At 42.6% G+C, this 21,674-nt stretch overlaps 1 protein-coding gene across 10 annotated transcripts in view; it reads right to left on the bottom strand.

The window, feature by feature from the left end:
- RAD51B (RAD51 paralog B) overlaps nt 1-21,674 on the bottom strand; it is a 715,946-nt gene that overhangs the window by 141,763 nt on the left and 552,509 nt on the right. For 8 of the 10 annotated variants that reach the window (XM_053224607.1, XM_053224604.1, XM_053224609.1 and 5 more), the window contains one exon: nt 13,412-13,490. In XM_053224607.1, coding sequence (XP_053080582.1) covers nt 13,412-13,490 — 79 coding nt within the window. Of the gene's footprint in view, nt 1-3,216; nt 3,671-13,411; nt 13,491-21,674 lie in introns of those variants that run through there. The other 2 variants (XM_053224608.1, XM_015068435.3) reach the window with 1 other exon arrangement.

The following is a 21,674-nucleotide window of genomic DNA, read 5'->3' as shown; positions in this document are numbered from 1 at the left end:
GAGTCATCACATGGAGGACAGCGTCCTGGGAGAGTCTCTCAGACATGCAGACTTTAAGTCACTAAGATTTCGGGGTGTTGTTTGTTTAGGCAGCAAAACCAAGTCTGTCCTGATTTATGCCCACTATTTACTGGTCTACTCCCTTCCCAGATCTGTTTGGAGCTCTGGAGAACCTGTGCTCCTTCTGAACACTGTCCTCACCAAAATTCAGAGAGGTAGGCAATGTACTTTCTCTCACACTTAGGATATTCTTTTGGGGAATGTGATGGGATCCTTCCCTCCATTTGAGCAAAAGAGGCCTCTGTTGAATTCTGTAATAGAACAAAGAAAGTCTTTTCATAGCCAAAGGACAAAAGTGATGGAGACAATATTGAAACCAAAGGAAAAATGAAAAATTTCAGAAAAAAATTTCAGAAAAAAATGACACTCTCAAGTGGCTCTAAGACCACACCTTTAAGGTCTGAATCTGATCTTTTGTACTTCTTCTTGCCTTCATTCCCCTTTTACCCATTACCTAATCCTCATTCCCCATCTCCAGAATTCTCATTTGGCAATCCAGGTTTTGCCAGATAATCTTTTAAATCCTATCCCTGAGTGGCAACTTTGCTCACAACATATAACATAGAAGCCCTATGCGTAGAGTTCAGAACTTCTGGGCTAATCCAGAAATGTTCACTCTGTGGGCTGATAGGGACCATTTCACTGGGACTGCTGCCCATTAACAGAGTACCTAGGAGGCTAGCACAATTATGGGAACAAAGTTGACCTTTGACATATAAATGCATACGTACACACACACATAGAAAAGAAATCAGTGAGTAGGTTCAATACAAGTTACCTCACTAGCATCTCATGGGAGGTACCAGGTTTGGCAGCTTCTCAGCTCATGAATACCACCTGTGTCTTCTTTCTTGCAAACATTTCCTGGGGCAACTTTCCTGAGCCTGTCTCCTAATCTTTCATCATGGTCGAAAGAAAAGGAGGTAGCTATGGAGCCTCTACTAAACTCTCAGCACCGCTGCCCAGGCTTTCTGCAGTCACTCCTCCTGGTGGAAGATCAAACCACTATTATTGCTCCTGGTGATTCTTTTATTTGGAAAATATTCATGGAGTTCTTACTATGTGCATAGTATTGTGCTGAGTATTTTAGTGAATTGAGGATGACTGGAAGAAGCCATAACACACATGAACAGAAATACTAGACAGGTGAGGGGTGAGAGAGGAAGAAGCAGGACCAAGTGGGTTCAAATCCATCACTTTTTAGCCAGAGACTGAACTTTTCTTGCCTCATTGCTCATCTGCACAGGAGGAATGATGCAAAGTCCTACTTCGTGAGACTGTTAGGATTAGGTAAGCTTTTGCATGTATAGTGTGTGTCAGACCTGCAGCAACACTTAATAAATATTGGCACAATGCAAAAATGGCACATAGGTCTGTCCTGGCAATGTGGTTTGCGGTGAAAAGCTCTGTTGGAACTTGGACCAGGAGAGTGCGGGGATTGATTTGTCAGTCACTGTGTGTAGAGCCCTGTCTTAGGGATTCCTGGTGTCGAAAAAATAGGCTCAAGGAGGAAGACGTTTATTCCTTGACATTTGGAACTGGGAGGTGTCTGCCTTGTACCTTTCTCAGACACTTTTGAGTGCCCTGTTTTAATGTGTGAACTATCCAGCTTTTCTTTCTTGGCGGGCAATAAAAGTGCAAAGAAACCAAATTAATAGTTACAGAGAATAAAATATCTTTCCCAACTTCTCAAATAGTCCTTTGATGTTTGAAATTAGCCAATTCACATAATAGGAACTCACAGGAAATGTACATTTAATCAGCTGCAAAAACTCAGCTTGCTTTTCACAAATGTTCTATTGAAGACCACAAGTTCTCAAAAGCATCTCACTCAAAGGGAGACAAATGACCACAGTCTGGAAAATCTGCCTCCATGACCTCTTCCAGGTCTACCCAAATCCTTATTGCCTTCCTATGCCCAGCACATTGTTTGCTCTCCAGGAACACCTTCCCTGACTCACTCCAGCTGGATCAAACGTTCCCACTCTTGCCCTTGTAGCATGTGGCTTGGATATACATCTATCATGTCATTTCATTTTATTCTGTTTTATAGTATATGAGTTAGTAGGATATGAGTCTTTTCCATACCTCACAATATAGTTCTCGAGGACGAGACACACATCCTGCTCTTGTGAGCTTCACTCTAGCACTTGGTATGTACTCAACAAATACTAAGTTGTTCAAAGACAGTCATTCAGTTATTCTTCACTGATCTCTACCTACTTGGTGCACAGCATTCTGGTGGGCACTGACAGGAAACATGAGATAGGATGACTTGACTGTAGACTCCAAAGCATTTAAAAACCTCTGGAGGGGGAGCAGGTACAAAATGATTCTATAGAGGACAGCTTGGGGGGTCACTAACAACTTGGGTAAGAGAGGTCCCTATGCTGGGGCACGTGGGTGGCTCAGTCAGTTAAGTGTCTGACTTCGGCTGAGGTCATGAGTTAGTGGTTCGTGAGTTCGAGCCCCGTGTTGGGCTCTGTGCTGACAGCTCAGAGCCTGGAGACTGCTTCAGATTCTGTGTCTCCCTCTCTCTCTGTCCCTCCCTGGCTCATGCTGTCTCTTTCTCTCTCTCTCTCTCAAAAATAAATAAACAATAATGAGAGAGAGAGAGAGAGATACCCATGCCAAAGGCGGGAAGATTTGATGCCTGTCTTTGAAGGAGTCGTAGCCTCAAGGCCTTGTACTGAACCTAGCCTTGAAGCTTTGGTTGGAAACTTCATGACAGTAGGAGGGCTTAGGCTGGGTGTTCTGCTGGAAACAACTAAATTATCCTATGGGTCACCAATTGGTTTACTTGCTAATTGACTGGCCCAGCTTTGGGCTTTAAATCCAAAGAACTCATTTCATCCTTTATTAAATACTGCATGAATCTCACTCTTTGTTCTGCAAGGCTATACACAATATACTAGTGAAACTTGAATTTACACCACAATGGTTGTGCCACTAATGACCTTCAAATGCCACTAATACCATACATGTTCCACTTCTCAGTTGGATCCGAACCTGTCAGTGAATTCTGAGCCCATTGACCTCCCTCTGACACAAGAGCAGACCCCCACCCCCATGCCCGCCCCCAGCCTCCCCATCTTTCCATGATTTCACTTCTGAATCAGTTACTCTTTGGAGACCCCAATTCCTTTACACCCACTCTTTTTACATGGTGGACAATACTTTCTTCGGAAATGTTCCCTCCTGTAATTACAAATCCTGTTAGTCATCCTCCTCCTCTCCCCAGGGGGATTGTGGGCTTTAATTAATTAACGTGGCTAAACCGCTTTGAGGTGCCTGGTTGAAAGGTGCTATATAAGTGCAAATTATTATTATTACGGCTGTTGACATCCCATGGCGCAAAGCCTTCAGCCCTATGCATCTAGAGACCTGAACAAAGGCTTCTTCATCCTCACCTTCCCTGCTAGGTCTGAGATGGCTGGCTCAAGGGTATGGGGGCAAATCTGTTACCGTATCAACATCAATCAACTAATTAATCCCCATTATGCTGGCTTCCTGTCCTTCTTCCAAGCAGCACCATCCTGTTTCATTTCACAAATCGTGCCCCCATCAGCTCTAGACAAAGGTCATAGTGTCCCTTATGGCCTCTGTTGGCCTAAAGGAGAAAAAAAAAAAAAAAGAGAGAGAGGGAGAGAAAGTCAGTTTGAAAAAAACAAAACAAAACAAAACTGTGTTGTCATGAAATGCACTAACTTCTCACTAGTAGTCTAAACAAAACTTTCCTTCCAGCTGTATTCCTCTTACATACATACCTGTCTATTACCTAGGGAGCCAAAAGCCTCACAAACCAGGGATACCCAGAAACACAGCATCAGTGTGGGGTAAGGTCCCGCAGCCCTGGCTTGACTGCTGATGGCTACAGACAAAAGCCCTCTCTGGGCTGGGTGGGAAGAGGTCATCCAGAGAAGTGGGAGCCCCTCTTCAGCTTCTTCCACTCACTCTCAAGTTTCCCCTGAGAAAGCCAGTTGCCATCAGTAGCCAGGAAGCCCTCACAAAGACAGGGGACCATGATTTAGATGTTTTGTGCTGCACCTAGCAAACCTCAGCCCTTAACAAATGCCCAGTGCTTCCACTGTGATGGTAGCCATTGAAAGCAGCCCTGTGGGGGAGATGTGGCCTCTCGAAGGGACGCTGCTGACCAAAATGCTCCTTACAAGGTTGTGCCTCAGACCCTTTGTTAGCGTGGACGTGGGTGAGCCTCAGGGGGTCATGTCTTCATCTGCCTCCATTTATCCTCCCTATTGAAGGGCTCCTTCAGGACATCGGTCAGTCTCTGTGGGAAGTGATTTGGAGGGCAACAAAAGAACTTGGGCCCTTTGGGGGGCCTTCAGAATTCAGTAAACATCTGGACACGGAAGGCCACGTTCTCAAGCAGTCTAGCTGGGGAGATGTCAAAAGAGAGAAAAAGCTGTGTGTGCAAGGCAAGCTCTTAGTTCTGTGGTGACATTTGTTGTAGAAAAATACAGCCGCCCCAGTAGGTAGATGGGAAGATTTTTCAAAAGCTCCTCTATTTGTCAGTTTTTGTGAGTGCAATGTACTGTTTGTCAGTTCTTGTGGCATGTGTGAGGAAGTAGAAGTTTCGCATGGCTGGGGAGCGGCATGTGATGGATGTTCCGATTCTGTATGGGCGATGAATAACCCACGATTGCACAAGCCTGTCCTGGGAGTTGTTGTTAAGCATTTCTGTTCTCCTTGAGGTTTGTAAAGTACTTTCTAGTCAAGGTGACTTGTTAGATTCTCATCATGAGCACATTTTAATTGACCAAAAAATGAAGTACTGAAGCTAAGGGATTTACATTTCATCACATGGTGAAATTCAGGATCTGAACTCTTGACTCTCAACATTCCCTTTATTATTGAATCAATCCATTTAGAGCACATTAGTCAGCATGATTCAACATTAGTCACATGGCACTAATCAGCATTCCCCAGGGTCCCCAGATCTATCCTCAAACAGCAAAAGAAACTGGCCTCTATTAAAAGACAATGGAAAGCCATTTTCATCAGTATTCACAGGATGATGTCCAGTTCAACTCTCAGGAACCCTACTCTCCTACCCTCAGGAACCTTCCTCAGCCATCCTATTTGAAATGATTCTATCTCCTTTTTTTTTTTTAATGTCTATGTTTTTTTTTGAGAGAGAGATAGTGCAAGTAGGGGCAGGGCAGAGAGAGAGGAGGACAGGGGATCTGAAGCAGGCTCTGTGCTGACATCAGAAAGTCCTATGTTGGGGCTTGAACTCACAAACCGTGAGATTATGACCTGAGCCCAAGTTGGATGCTTAACTGACTGAGCCATGCAGCAGGCACCCCAATTCTATTTCTTTTAAACATATCACATTGTTAGAACCTCGATAATAGGTGCCACAGTTTGCCTTTGATTAAACTTACTTTGTTTTTGAGCTAACTAGATTTTGAGCTACTAAAAGAGAGGGAGCATTTTCCCCCTAGTCTTATATCCTCTGAGCACCATGGTTTACAAACAATAGATACCTCAACAAATACCTGCTGAACTGAAGTCACTAAAATGGAGCTTAAGTCATATTCCAGAAAGAACACCAAGTCCTTTTGGAAGAAGTTTTCAAAGAAAATCAACAACCTGAATTGATTTAACATCTTTTGGTATTATTACCTGGGCATTTTCACAAATGCAAATTGTTAGCTATGCAAAGATAGCCAAATAGCTTCCAGGTTCTAAAAGAGGAGTGTGGATCCAGGCTAACTATAGTCCAGGCCTTGAAATAAAGTTTTTTAATATAACCTTATTCCAACTGACATTTTGTTCCATGTTTTAAAAAATGTGGAGACAGGAAAAAACATTTTTGGGGAAAAATGTGTTTAGTCTATGACTTTGGACCCAAATTCATACCCTGCTTTGTGCTATAAGCACAAGTAGCTCTTGTTCAAGTATCTTTCTTGCAGAGTGCATACTAGCACATACTAAAGTTTCTGCTTGAGAGAGATTTTGTTTTGGGTGGAGGACCAAAATTTTTGGTACTTATCCTTGGTGGCATTACTAATTGTGATACCCTACTTCTCTGTTCTAGACTCTACCAAAGAGGGTACTATTATTATTTTTAATATATAACATTTACAATACAATATTTATGCTGCATTTCAACATTATGCTACAAGCCCAGCCCTAGGGTCTGTACTATTGTACCCTGTGGTCTAATCTCTGCAACTGGGCTCCTCTGAAAAGGATGTGTCACTGAATATTCATCTCCCCTTCTCTCTCAAGGTAAAAGAACTCCCAAAATTTAGCTAGGCACATGGTCCCCAGATAAACAACTATAATTTTCCAGTCTTTCTTCTCATATATTTACAGATTGGCCAACATGATATAAGCAGGAATAATGTGTGTAACTTGTGGTTAATATCCTTAAAAGAAGGAGGATACCCTTTGTTTTCATCATCATTTTCTACCTCATACAAATTCTGCTACCTGGTTGGAGGTAATGATGCTGAGCCATTGTAGACCATGACAACCATGAAGGCAACATCCTAGGTGTGATGGGGCAACATGCTAAGAGCCTGGGTCCCTGGACAAATACATGGAATGAGCTGCTATACTAGTTCTGGACTGTTTTCCTCTGCAATACTATGTGAGAAAGCAGTAAACCTCTACTTTTGATTTATATTAAGTGGGCACTGTTAATTTGTATTATGATTCCACCCAGCCAAACTTATAACCCAACTCAGGAACTTTCTTGAGGGATTGCTTACAATAGAGTGACTGGTCCATCTTAGCTTAGGATTTCAAGATTCAAGGTTCAGGACAGGAGTGGAATATTCCAACAGAGGCTCATGAAGCCTGAAAGATAAGTTGCCAGAAGGGCTGCCATGATGGAAGATGAGAGGCTCCACCCCATTTCTGATTTTATAAAATCTTAGGAGCCCTGAGTACTTGGGAAGGGCTACAAACCCAATTCTGAGGTAGTGAACCCTACTTTGCCTTTCTGGAACTCAGTCTGCTGTCCTGAAAATAAGGGCAGTGGATGAGACTAAAATCTCTCATTCTTGAAAGTGTATATATAGTTATAGCTTTGGGAGGAATTAAAGTAATTTTTGTCAACTAATCATCTAAGTATATGCATAAAGCACATATGTTGTGCAGAAGATACCTCTAGAGACTATGGAAAGATAATACCCCAATGGCAGAGATAAAAGAGGTATCCACAGAGAATACATGAGAAGACTGCCCATGCAAACATGACAACCAACTTATAATTACACACAGCTGTGTAGCAATTGGTTCGCTACCTCCAGAGGAAGTTTAAATTGGTAAATGTCCTTGGAAAGCAACTTGGGAATATATAGTAAAGATTAAAGTGTGCATACCCTCTGACCAGTCGTTTCACTTTTTATGTATACCTAGAGAAACCCTCACACCAGCACACAAAGAAGCACATGTAACAGAATTCACTTAGTTAACAAATAATTGAGATTTCCATCAATAGGGGAATGGATAATGTGGCATATTCAGACAATGAATACGGATACCTCATTAAAGTAAAAGAACATGATCCATGTGTATCAATGTGGAATAATTGTAAAAACAAGACATTAAGTGACAAAAGCAAATTGTGGAATGATGTGTCCAGTAAACCATTTATGCAGACTTGGAATGCACTCAAGACAAATCATCGTATCATATTTGGATTTGCATACATGTAGAAAAGTTCTTCAGAACAAGGGAAAGGATATGTATCAAACCCTGGAGAGTTTCTACTTCTGTGAAAGAGTGTGAGGGAGGGATAGGTACAAGGGGTTTTTAATTTTGTCAAGTTTTATCCCTATAATTAAAAAAAAAACTGGAACAAATATGACAAAATTTTAACATTTGCTAAGTCTGGGTGTTAAAGTCATGGGTTTTATTATTTTCTGTCCTGTTCCATATTTAAAATATTTTATTTTGGAAATATTTTCCAAAAAAATATTTTTTTGGAAAATAAAATCTCTCTTTGAAGCTAATAGCCAGAGTTAAAAAAGTAAACAAAGCAGAGGGTTGGTGGGAGAAGTTGCCATGGAAGCAGGGAATGTGAAGTAAATGTTGAAAAAGAGGAGAGAACTGGCAGAGGGTCATGCTTCCTCATTTTCCCCGGGGACGTTCCTCCCTGAGAGGCAAGTGGGAGTCATGAAGGACAATGCCTTGGCCTGCACAAGCTTTTTGAGGCTGCAGTGGCACCTGGCAGCCCAGAGACAATGTGACAGACCTGCTCTGCCCTCTTCTCTGTGACCTCTGAGAGAGAAGTTCACTCTCTCTGCTCCATTGAATCCCAGGGCTCTCTGCCCAGGCTCCCACAAGAATGCCAGGCTGTGCCAGGTGTGTGGGTTCTATTTACCAAGCAGACACCTCCATACCTGGATGGAAATAGATTGAGAATCTTCTGGGTCACTTTGAGTCCACTAGGCAGAAAACATTTAGATGTGTTACTAATTCAAACTGAAATCTGATGAATGTAGATGGTGGTATTTGGGGGAAAAGAATTTTTTAATAAATCACCCAGTTGGCTCAGGGTCTAAGAAAATGGGGTGGAAGAATCCAACCCAATTTTGTGACAAGGGAACAAATAGGGGAGATTAATGCCTCTCCCAATAAGCTTCAAAAGGCAATCAAACAAACATTCTTGATTTTACAAGAAAGATGAGGTACATAGCTATCCAGCCCTTAAGAAAAATCATTGTTTCATTGTTTTCTGATTTCTTCTGAGTCCCTAAGTAGGTGGTTGGAAAAACAGGAAACTAGCTTCATTTGCAGAATTGTCTCTGGACCCATCTCAGGGTGCCCTGGGCTCCCCTAAGATTCCTTAGCCCCATCCCAAGGTTTATGCTGCTCATTCAGAACTAAACTAGCAGAAGATAGCACCAGAATCCAAATTCAACCTGTCATACCTCATTTTAATTTTTTAAAAAACAACATAAAAATCACAATTCTGCCCTACTGAGAAACTAAGGCATTATTTTCTGTCCCTAACAACTTGGCACTTGATTTTCAAATGCTCGCTAGATTCCTGAGGAAATGGAGAGAGTAGGGCAAAGGAAGAGTGAATAAGGAGCCCCTCTTCGTTCTCCCAGGCCAGCCCGGCTTCCTTACTAAGTCGGCAGGCCTCCACTGCCCTGAGCCTCACAAAGGCCAAGGCGGCTCTGGGAGAGACCAGCCTTGGGTTTTTCCTAGGCCTCCCGCAGCATCAGCAACACAGTCTGGCTGTTTTCAATTACAGGATCTTAATCTTTAGTCCTGGCCTGACACAGAGGCCCAGGGGTCCCAGCTGTGATCTGCAGGGCACAACATTTGGGGCTTGTTGGGGAAACAAAGAACATGACCAGAGCAGAATATGGGTCAGGTTGGAGTTCACTGCAAATGCCCCTTTCCCTTCAGCAGCCAGGCGGTTCTGTGGGTCCACTCCATTAAGGCTGATTCCCAAAGCCAGCTCCTGCTTTCCTTTCTCCATTAGGCCCTGGCACCCTTAGCCTTACTCTGAGCCAGCCAAAACTCTAAGCTCTTCCCCCCAGTGGGTGCTGGGCATTTCATGTTGAACTCAGGGCAAGAGGAGAAAAGCATTAATGGGAGTCACCCCCACGCCCTCCACCTTTCCCACTTAAGTTGCACAAAAGGGCTGACTCTCCCTCTGCTGGGACCTGCCCCTCTCAGAGTCTGAACCATCAGGAAGCTGGTGGCTGCGAGCTCCCTCTCCTTTGAAGCCAACTATTTCCAGGGTCTTGAGCCCAACCATGAGGCCAGGATCTCCACAAGTGCAGGACAGACAAAGAAGATGCAAACAGCTCAGTATTACCATGGTAATGGCCTGAGCCAGGCAGCCTCCTGAAGACGCTGGGAGGGTGGGTTTTCTTTTACTTTTTCTTTTCTTTCTTTTTTTTCTTTTTCTTTTCTTTCTTTCTTCTTTTCTTTTTGCAAAAGGAGAATAGTTCCGCTTTGTATTTTACTACAACAATAGCACAGACTGGCTCCTTCAAGTATTTCAAAAAGCAGCCTGAGAAATCTCTAACCAGGCCCCTCAGTCTCTCCAGTCTGCCGATTTATTGTTCCTCCCATCCCAGGGAACAAAAAGGCAGGAAGGGTATAAGGCCCCCAGTTGCCGGCTGTTCTTAGCATCCTAATCCTTGGGAACTGGTAAGGGGAATGGCCTGTGGAGCCGGTAAATCGAATTCTGGCCTCACCTTTTATTCCCTCCCTCTGCTCATGCACACAGGAGCTCTCCAGGTATTATAAAACCTCCTGGTTAGCAGGCTGGTAGGAATCTTGGACTTGCTAACGGGATAAAAGGCAGTGAGGGATCATTCCCACATTCACTGACAGCCCCCTCCACCTGAAAAAGGGCAGCCTGTATGGACTGTTCCTTCCCACCACTCCAGGCTGCCTCTGTATAACAAATACTGAACGTCCAGCCCCAAGTGCCTTTTTTAGTTGGTACCATAGGAGCTGCCCTCACTCTTCCAGCCTTTCCCCCTCTCCGTCTCTGTGTCTCTCAGACATGGATTGTATTGCCCCTCAAATCCCCTGCACTAGGTACCAGCCAACCTTCATGCCAACCTGGGGCTAGCATGCCAGAGCAACCTCTCACACGAGGAAAGCTTCTCGACCTTGGCTGCAGGTATCTTTCCAAGGTTACCACCCAGGAATCAAAAGTTGCTTTGCCTTAAACCTGGGGAATTATGGAGGTGCCTTTTTTTTTTTTTAGTTCAGTCATCTGGTAAGAGTAGGGGGAAAAATAAGCTTTCATGTTCTGGTGTATGGAGATCTCAAGGTACAACTCTACTGAGCTAAGGGATGATAAGTACACCATCACCGAGGAGAATCAGATAAGCTGAAGGGTTAAGGCCTGTGGAGATCACCCAGGCCGATGACTACACTCCAAGGAAGAAAAATATTTTGCACTGCAACCTCCATACACAAACTCATTATGCACACACACAGTCACCCAAGAAATATGCCATGAAACAATGCAATATGTGTGATATAATCTGTGATTTTTAAAATTCTCCTCTATTTCATTTTTAAAAATTCTGGTTGTGACTCATTAATTTCATTTCACGACTCACCAATGGGTTGCAACACAGTTTGCAAGGTGCTGAATCAAGGTCAACATTGTCATTTTTAAGCGGACAAAACTGGGGTGCCAGAGATTTTCTCAAGATTACACCAGAGCTAGAACAGAAATCCAAGGGGGTCTCTCCACTAGAGGAGGGATCTGCATTGTTTTCTCAGGACCAGAGCTCTTTCTTGTGTTCCCAAAGCCTTGGGAGCACATAGCTATTGGGGAGGGAGTCCCCAGAGGTCTGTATTCAGTGGCATTACTGCTAAGGGCAGAAGGGTTCTGCTGCCTCAGAAAAGCTCAGAGAGGGAGACATAGCTGGGGCAGGGGATGGAGAAAAATCTTTAAAAGCAACCAGTGGAGGCACTGAAGTCTCCCAGACATTTTTATTTATTGGTTGGGGTTCCTACATCATCGTACTCTTCCCTTAATTTTTCTCTCTCTGGGACACATAGCTATAGGTCAGCCTCCTTTCTCCTTTGTTTTCCAACTTTTTCTAATAGTCTTTCTTTGCCAATTTTCAACCTCTACCAATTCATTTCTAGCCTCTCTCTAAACAACTTTCTATTTCCTGTCAAAATCATGATCTTAGCAATGAGGCTCAGAAGCAACTCTGTGAATCTTGTTCTCACAAATATTATCCTAAAAATTATCCAAATTAGGTCAGGCTTAGAGATGCTGTTTACCAAACTGCCCAGTGATCAAGATATAGGCACGATATCAAGGCTCTGAATACAAGCCATCTGGGCAAAACTGCCTCTTTTCCTCCTGACATTGTCTTGTAATCTTCCATAGAACTTCTTAAAATCTTAATTTAAATTTGCTATTTAGTTGATTTCTAATCTTTTAAGAAAGCCTCTAAAAACGAAGAGCCAAAAGCCACACTGTGTACTGGGTAAGTAAGAGTTCAGCTTTCTGATTGCTTATTAGTTATACACCCTTAGAGAGTACGTAACAAAGGGGCCTGCTGTTTGCTTTGCTTAATCTGGTCTTAAAATCTCTGCTTCTTTGTCAGAAAACAATATTTGCAATTGTAAAAAAAATATTTACCAAGGAACTTGGATACCATAAGTCAAAGGCTAAGAGCCAAAGGTCAATAGTTCTTACCCCAAATTTCCCTGGACCCGAGTCCCTGCTGTGGAGCTCAGCTGCACCAAACAAACAAGCTGCTTTCCGGGTCCATTAAGAAGCGGACGTTTTAGAAGGGGAAGGAAAGGGGAGGCTGCAGCCTGCTCCTTGGTCCAAAAGCATGAGCCCTCCAGCCCGCCCCACAAAATTCCTGCTAGATCTTTGCTATGCAATGTGTCTCCATGGGAATATTCTAAGGACTCACCCTGTTTCATCAACCTGGGGAAAGTACTCGACTTAACAAAATTCTAAAGGGTGGATATTCCTCCTACAGACAGCAATGACAGTATGTTCCACTGGGCTTTGGCATAGATGTTCACCTATGCATTCTGTGGACCTGCCTCCTGCCTGGCAGTGGGGGGCAGATGTGTGTCCTCAGTCTTCGGTGGAGACCGTTCTCAATCTACAAAGCAGCTTTGGACAACTGGCCCTGTGGGCTAAGTTCAACAGTGTTTGAGTTTGCCTCTCATGTTCATTATTTTCTGGACAGACCTGCAATCACCAGAAGACCCAGCATCTGGGAACCACCACTGTACATCAGTGAGCTCCAGGCTGTGGCCTTGGGGCGCTCTATTGTGAGCCAGAACTCAGCTCCTTCTAAGTCCTAGGCCCGTGTCACATGGTACAGGTCAGCAAGGCCTGGTCCCCAGTCGGGACTTGAGTAAAGGGAACAGAAATGGAGTAACCAGAAAGGGGCCGAGAAAGTAGTGGCCAAGGAGCCATGACAAATTGTCTCCCAGGCTGCCAGACCAGACGGTTTTTCAGTTTGGTAAGCAAGAGGGCTCTGAGGCAATGCTGGGTCCTCCACACTCTCATCAGAGGCTTATTGTCTGGTTCCTCACTCCACAGGGTCTGCAAAGAGCACCAGCTTTTGGCAGTTCCTAGATTAGTGCTTTAACTCTCATTCTTTGCCTCACTCTATTAGGAAATTCTCTAGTTTTCCCTCAGCCTCACCTCCACCTTCTGTTACGTTCTTGCCACAATTATCAATCTCTTTTGATCTCATCAGGATAAATATCATTGGTGAATTCATCTTGGCCTTTGATTCTGCCCTGAAGCAGCTTCTATCAGGAGCATGGCAGTAATTATCACCAGTGGTAGGCAGCAGTGAGCATAATCAGCTTAAAGGAATGGCTTAATCAAGGATCTTACCTTGAAGAACCAGGCCTTCCTTCTGGATGGTATAAGCAAATGAGGTGAAGGGAGCCAGAGGGGACTTGGCAATGAGAATCTGCACATAAAGCATATTTTCCCAGAGTTAGTCAAAGGGGTATCATATCAGAGATGAACCTCTGTTCACTCCCCTTCCCACTTTGAGACAAAGCGGTAACATGTGACTACAAGCCATAAAGTTTATTTAAAAAAATTATTTTAGAACCAAATCAGTGTTATTCCTTCAATCAGCTGATCACTTTGGAAGGCTGTACATTTATCCCAACTATTCTGCCCCTGAATGCCATATTCTTGACCAGTTCCTTTAGAAATGTTTCCTTATTTTATGCCTCATGCTTTAACAGCTACCTTTTTGCCCAAAGATAAACCTAGACTGATTCTCTAATCTTATTCATAAATTTAGCTATTTTTCTAAAAAGAAATTCAAAGCTACCCTTAAAAGATAAAGATTTACTATCATTATAAATATTCACAATAACTTGGTAAAAGCAAAGCCATGATAATTTGCTTTATTGGCCCCAGCTCTTTACCAATTCTGTATTCATGCCATTTGCCCTGTAACTACATTTCCTCTTGCTTAAGGTGTAGGTATTTCCCTGGACTGAGGATTTGCCCATATGACTTGCTTTGGCTAACAGGTTTTTTGCCTAGGCTTCGAGAAGCCTCACATATCTCCCCTTGCTCTCTTATGCTTCTGCTACTGTGAGAGAAAAATACGTCCAAGCTAACCGGCTATCTCAGAAGGAGGTTGAGAGACACCTGGTGCAGTGCTGGCCAGCCACACCCAGTCCACACTGCTGACCCCCAAGAGAACCACATACACATTAGTTAAGTGCTTATTACTCTATGCCTCTGAGATTTTGGTGGTGTTGTCATGAAGCATCACTGCAGCAAGAGTTGAATGATATACCAGCCAACACAAAATATCAACAAATATTTTGAGCAATGGCTTTCTCCTAACAAAATACCTACTTTAAAAGGGATAGTCATGGGGTGCCTGTGTGGCTCAGTGAGTCAAGTGTCTCAGATCATGATCTCGGCTCAGGTCATGATCTCATCATTTATGGGATCGAGCTCTATGTCAGGCCCTGTGCTGACATGTAGAGCCTCCTTGGGATTCTGTCTCCCTCTCTCTTGGCCCCCTCCCCTGCTTGCACACTCTTTCTCTCTCAAAATAAATAAATAAAGTTAAAAAAAATAAAAATAATAAAAAATAAAAGGGATAGTCATTTGGTCATTAAAAAAGTATTATCATTAACACCTATTCTCATACTTCATAGGGTTCCACTGAACCTCTATGAAGGAAGATGAAGACTAGTTTCCTGCTTGACAAATTAACATCATCAAAGATAGGGATAGTGTGACACAGAGCCACTTAGGTAATCAGGGAGGCAAGAGAGAAGGAAGAAGTAATTTCAAATCACCAAAAGGCTTAAATGTAATATCTCAATTTATCTCAATACAGCAAACATTTACTGATTGTCAACTCTGGTGGTATAATGTGGTGGAAAGATCATAGGTTGTAGTCATAGAGTTTGAATCTAGGCTCTTCCCCTAATCAGCATGGTGCCTATTATAAGACCTCCAATTTTCCCCTAATAGCCACCCCCTCTTCTTCTGTTTAGTTAACAACTCCCCAGGTTTCAACACTTCTCTGCCACTTTTGCAACTGGGGGGTGACCATGTGATCAAGCTTTGACTAACAGTCTGTGAGTACAAGTGACAGGTAACACTTCCAATGTTTTGAAAACTAATGTTTTCATTAAATCATTGTGTGCTCTCCACTTTCCCTTTCCCTGTTCCCAAGGGCAGGAACTGGCTTTAACTACATGGAGGTGGACATCCTGGGAGATGATGAAGCAACTTGGGAGCAGGAAGCTGAGTGACCTCACAAAGCATCAGTGCTTCCCACCTGGGATCACCTGTCCATCTCAGGACAGAGCCACTTGTCTGAACCACTGAGTTTCCAAATGTCTTTGTTACTATGGTGTTTGTAGCCTGAATTCTAACCAATACCGTGGTTCTGCACAACCTAACCTTTTTGATTCTCAGTTTCCTCACATGTAAAATGGGGATAATAACACCCACCTAAGTGGGATTATTGTGAAGATCAAATTAAGTATATTAAAATTCCTGTCACTGAGCCAAACTAAGAAAAACATTTCCAATCAACTCGTCCCATATGCTTCCCAAGTACTCCTTACTTTTCACTCATCAAAAATCAAAATACTTTACTTTTTTTTTTTTTAATGTTTATTCATTTTTGAGAGACAAGGAGAGACAGAGCATGAGAGGGAAGGGGCAGAGAGAGAGGGAGACACAGAATCTGAATCAGGCTCTAGGCTCTGAGCTGTCAGCACAGAGCCTGACGCGGAGCTCAAACTCACGAACTGCAAGATCATGACCTGAGCCGAAGTTGGACGCTCAACCGACTGAGCCACCCAGGCACTCCTAAAATACTTTACTTTTACCAGAAGGATTCAACTCAAGTTAAATCTCAGTAATTTACTACTGCTTTATTACTGCTCTAGAGTTATGTAAATAAATTTGCTCATCATTCTTAGACCCAATGAGTAGGTCGTATAGGTGGGCATTAGCATCTTCATGTCAACACACCTCACCTGAAAATTAGGTGGAACCTTTCTGACAGAGTTAGTTTAGGGACGGTTCAATGTGAAGTTTATGGATGCCCAATGGCAGGAGAAGGGCATGACAGAAAAGAAGATAGTACTTCTCAAACTTCAATGTACGTATGAGTCACCTACAGGTTTTGTTGACATGCAATTTCTCATTCAGTAGGGCCTGATAATCTGCATTTCTAGCAAGCTCCTAGGAGATGCTGATGCTGTGGTCCATAGACCGCATTTTGAACAGCTGGGTTCCAGGAAATTAGCCCGACTGAAGAATCTAAGATGAAGAAGCAAGAGACAGGAGTCCTGGAGCCAATTAGAAAGCTATTGTGATAATTCAGGGCTGAGATGACAAGGCCCTCAACCACAGTTGTGTCAGAAAGAATGGGAAAAAAAGGAAATGGAGACAAGAAATATAAATCCTTTAGATCAAAGAGCAGTAGAAATAAATTAAACATATCCCAAACCTCAGATCTTTCTTGTCTGCATAATTGCACATGAAACCAAAAGGGTATAAATAAATAGTAATCAATAAAGTATCATACTATATTTTTGAAAATAATATTAACCATTTTTACTTTATAGACTAAAAATCTGACACTAAGGGAAAAAAATAAGATATTCCAATGCAGCACAACAAACAGGATCTAAAGCTATGGGTCAGTGGGTCAGTGGTGTCACCTCCATCATTTGAACACTTCCACTCCTAGGGAGCACATGCCCACTGTGAATAAGCCAAGAGACATTCGCCTGGAGGGACCTCACACCTGGAAAGACCTCCCTTCCAGAGAATCATGGACTTTGGACAGGTCATTGATAAATGCCCTGTCCTTCCTGAGCAGGGTTTAAAATCGGTCATCAAAAGGATGATTTGTATGCAGTTAGAAAGAGGAAGCGATCAGTTGTGTCAGATGAATCGCACTTCCTTTTTTTTTGGAAAGAACTTCCAGATTGATAGATCTGAGGGCTACCACCAACATGAAATATCTGATTTTCTGCAAAAAAAATGTAACAAATTCTCAATATCCTTCTGGGATAGAGTAAAGACAAGTTGGGCTGGATGCCAATACCATTAAGTGGGTTTGTAAGTGACACGAAGATCAATAGCAACCTCTAGTAGAATGCATTGGATTCTAGCCTTGGTCTTGTCCATGTTCAGCATTCTCACTGACCTGGACAAGGACACTGATGTCCTCAACCCCATCCATACAACAAATATGGGATCCACCATGGAACAGAACTGCCCCAAATTGCCACCCTAATGGAGTTTATATTCTAAAGGACGAAAAAGATAATAAATAAAGTGAGTAGAATATATGGTATATTAAATGATTATGCATGCAATGGAGGGAAAAAAGGCAGAGAAAGAGTATAGGAAGTGTATTGGAACTGAGGAGAGGGTCAATTTTAAATAGAGTATTAAGAGAAGACCTTACTAAAAAGGTGACATTTGGACTTGTGGATCATGTAATTAAACCTATTGATGGGATGCTGAATGTGGTAACAGAAGACAAAAAATGCAAAGAGTCGTTATATTGGATTAGACAATCATAATAACAAAACAAATCTCAGTTTGACTAGAAGGTTGGGACAAATCCTACAAATCTTTCAGAATGAAATTTTATTAAAATGTATGTAAGGCCCTGTCCTTGAATACAACGGACCAACTACTGGTTACAGAATGGCTTACAGAATAGCATTCAGAAAATGGATTAGGAGTGTTAGTTAACTATAGTTCAATACAAGTTGGTTGTGAAATGTGGTTCACAAAAATCTAGTATGGTCTCAGGTTGTATTAGTAGAGACACAGTATCTGGAACAAGAGAAGTGATGGTCTTCTCATTCAACAAATCATACTGGGTGCGATGTGTTTGGATTGGAGCCTAAATTCCAAAAGAGAAACTGACAAACAGAAGAACAACTGGAAGTGAAGGGTGAAGTGGGGTGAAGGTGTGTTTGCTTTTAATAGTTTTCTTTCTTCTTTTCCTTCCTTTCATTCTTCCTTTTTTCTTTTCTTTCTTTCCCTCTCTCTTCCTTCCTTCCTCCATACTTCTCTCCCTCTCTTCTTCCCTCCCTCCTTCCTTTCTTTCTTTCTTTCTTTCTTTCTTTCTTTCTTTCTTTCTTTCAATATGAGTTTTCTGATCTGAAGATTCTTTAGTGTTACATATTAGAGAGGAGAAGAGTAAATTCATTTTCTAGCCCAACAGATTTCAGGAAAAAAGTGATGCTTGCCATGTATCTTTGTGAATACATAGAGAGTCTTCCCTTTTTAAGACTTGAGTGAATACCCCACGCTCTTGTGCCTTTCTACCTTTCAAACTAGAAATTATCCTTTTCTAATGCAAACAAACCTCCCTAGTAGATGATTTGGGCTATTTTGTTTCAGATGTTCAGTCATCTCCTACATTTGGTGTGCTCTAATCGTTGTCTGACTTGTGCTGTTGTCAAATGTCATTCTACCTTCTGCAATACATCATGACCTGCAGGGAGGGCCTGGCTGCTTAATAAAATTCCAAGATGCTAGATGAACATTTTTTTTAAATCATACTTAACCTTGCATGCAATGTGTGAGGTTGGCTTTGGAATCCTCTGAGGGTTCACAGATATGTAGGTGGGCAAGAATGAGTGCAGACACTTTGGCTCAGAAAGCCAAAGTGTCTTAGGCCAAAGCCTAAGGCCACACAGGGCAGGTGTGTGGTGTTGTGAGCTGTTATCCCACCTGCAAATAGCTAGGTTGTTGTTTTTGTTTTTGTTTTTAATGTTTCCTTTATATCAGACTAGCTTGACTTAATACTCTAATGAATATACTTTTTCCTCTCTTCACCTATTCTTGCAAGGAAAGTGATCATCAATATATTAAAATTCTTTTGAAGAACATTTAAGGTATAGATGTGTTGGATTCCAAATCCCACTACTATCTGGACATAATTTCCATTACTTGTACCCCCTACCCACTATCCACGTACTTATCCACATACTTATTCAATCCACAAATACTATCCAAGTACTTATTCAAGTACTACAAATAGTATCCAAGTACTATCCATGTACTCATTCAATCCACAAATATTTACTGGGCACTTTCCTTTGTGCTAGGCACTGTTCTGGATGCAGGGGAGATAGCAGGGGATGAGACAGACAAGGTCCTTGCTTTCATGGAGCTGACAGTCTGGTGGCAGAAGACAGACAATACAGGGAGGTCTTTAGGCCTTTGGGTTTTTTTTCCCATTGACATTCTACTATGAGTTTCTTTTTCCTGGGCACTCACTCATTCATTCATTCAATCCATTCATCAACAAACATTTATTGAATACCTACTGTGGACCAGGCAGATTCAATCTGCACTGTGTGAATTCGCACTTTTTAAAGGACTGCTATCTATTTCTACCTCAATTTATTTCTTATGTGTATGTCCTGAATTTTCGATGGGATTGCAAAGATCAGAGCACTTTCTTTGATCCCACATCCATCCCTTTTATAGGGCCCAACCCAGTGCTTTGCACAAAGTGGGCTCTGAAAATGACCAGTGAGTATTTTCCTCACTGTTCTTCACTTTATCCCTATTTTTCACACTTTATGTGTGAAGTTTTCTCCCAATTTACAAGTGAACACACAGAGGCCTAGGTATTCTAAATAAAATGTGGAAAGAGAAGTCAGCCTTTGGGGCTCACTGGCCTCCCCTTACAGACCCTATTCTCCTTCTTTTGTGTCCCCTCAGGTGCCTATTTGGCTTTGAGCAAATACATTGTCAGCTGATTCTCATTAGCTTTAAAGTGGCAGCTGATTTAAACCTTCTAGGGTTACCCTTTCTGGTGTTTGCATTTTAAATATAAGACTCTCAAAGGAGATTAATGGATCTAAAATAGTGGAAAGTCCTACAGGATCAGGATGGGTGAGGGAGCCTTCCGGGGTTCCCACAGTGATGACGATAATGATGAAGGAGAAAACAACAACACTTTGAGGTAGGTGGCTTATAAGTGCTGAAGTCGGGATTCCAGCCCAAGCCAGATGGTTCTATAGTCTGTTTTTGAACCACCATGATGGTAGCCCCCAATGTGTCATGCACAGATGAATCTACTTTTCTGGGATAATACATCAAATGAGGCAAGATGTATTACAGACAATAAGGGCATTTTTTTTCTGCAGCCTGGATATTGCACAAGTCAAGACAAAGAAGGGAGTTGGATAAGACATCCATGCAAGCTGCCTTGGAGGTTGGAAGTTCACAAGCATCCACACTGGCAGTCTTGTCTCTGCCCTTCATTTCTGAATGTCCAAATCCTACCTACTCCTTGAATCCCATACAACTGCCACCTCTCCCAGAAAGCCCATGCCATTGCTCCAGCCTGAGGTAATCTTTCTCTAATCCCCTCAAACTCCATCTATACCTCTCTAATGGTGCCTACTGCTTTCTCCACTGTTTCACAGTGAATGTTACCTGGACCTACTACCACGTATTTGAAGGTAGAGACCATCATTGCTGCTTCTCCTAGTCCCACCAACCTCCAGTATGGTGCCAAATACATAACAGAAGGTGAATTATAAAACCAAAAAAATGAAGCAGTGAAGAAATGCACAAATTGTTGACCATCAGAAGCCCTGACTCATACCCACTTTGAAGACTTAGCTGGCACCCCTCCCCAAAGTTGGGAGACTTAGAAGATGCCATAGAAAAGAGCAGCTTGCCCAGTCAATCACTGCCAAGATTCTCAGCTTGGGCAGGTCCAAAGTCAAGTCTTTGGTTTCAGCTTGCTATAGCATCACATGTTTTTCCTGGCCTGATCCCACTTCTAAGAGGCTCAGAAAGTGGAAAAGGAGCCATAGAACAGAAAGTGCTGGCCATAGGAACCTCAGGCCTTCTCCAGTATGGTGACACCTTCTAGGGATAGTGCCTGTGTCATTCTAAAGTGTAGGTGTGACCCTCATCTGGAGCAACCCAGCCCAGGCCTTCTCCTCCATGGGTGGTCAGAAAAGCCAGTGTGGAGCAGACACACAAAGATGTCAGGAACCTTGGGTACAGGCCTTCCTGGAGGCTGCTTTTATAGAGTTCTGGTCCTGGCAGTTTACCTGAGTTTCTGCAATACAGCCTCAAATTTAGGAAAAAGTGAGTTTTGCCTTTATGGCCCAGGAAAGGAGACATGAATAAGCAGCCATGTGCTGAGGGTAATCTGGCACCAATTCTTCCACTTTCTCTTCTCTAATTCTTGTGCCAGGAAGGCTTCCCTTAACACTGCTAATGAATCCTTCCTCTCTTCTATTTCCTTCTCCTTCGCAACCACTACCCCAAATCTCACATTGGTTGGGGGCGAAAGGCAGAGTAAAACCAGCTGGCAGAGGAAAAGAATAAGAAGAATTTCTTTTTGTAAGGGGCAGGTGGTAAACCTGGCTTTCTTTCTATCTCTGCTCTCTGCTACAAAATTTAGAGTCCAAAGACAATGTAACATGTTCAGCCAAGAAAACTGGGGTGGGAAGCAATTGAGACAGCTGAGAAATGTGACTTCATATCTATCCACAATTATTTAATTAACCCTGCTTCAGCCTCCTCTGTGATCGACAAATTATGTGGTGGTTGATGAATTCGGCAGTGATGTCCTTGTTGAATACATCTAATA

Source organism: Acinonyx jubatus, chromosome B3 (assembly GCF_027475565.1).
Source record: "Acinonyx jubatus isolate Ajub_Pintada_27869175 chromosome B3, VMU_Ajub_asm_v1.0, whole genome shotgun sequence".
NCBI lineage: Eukaryota > Metazoa > Chordata > Mammalia > Carnivora > Felidae > Acinonyx > Acinonyx jubatus.
This window is presented reverse-complemented; position numbering and strand designations above follow the sequence as displayed.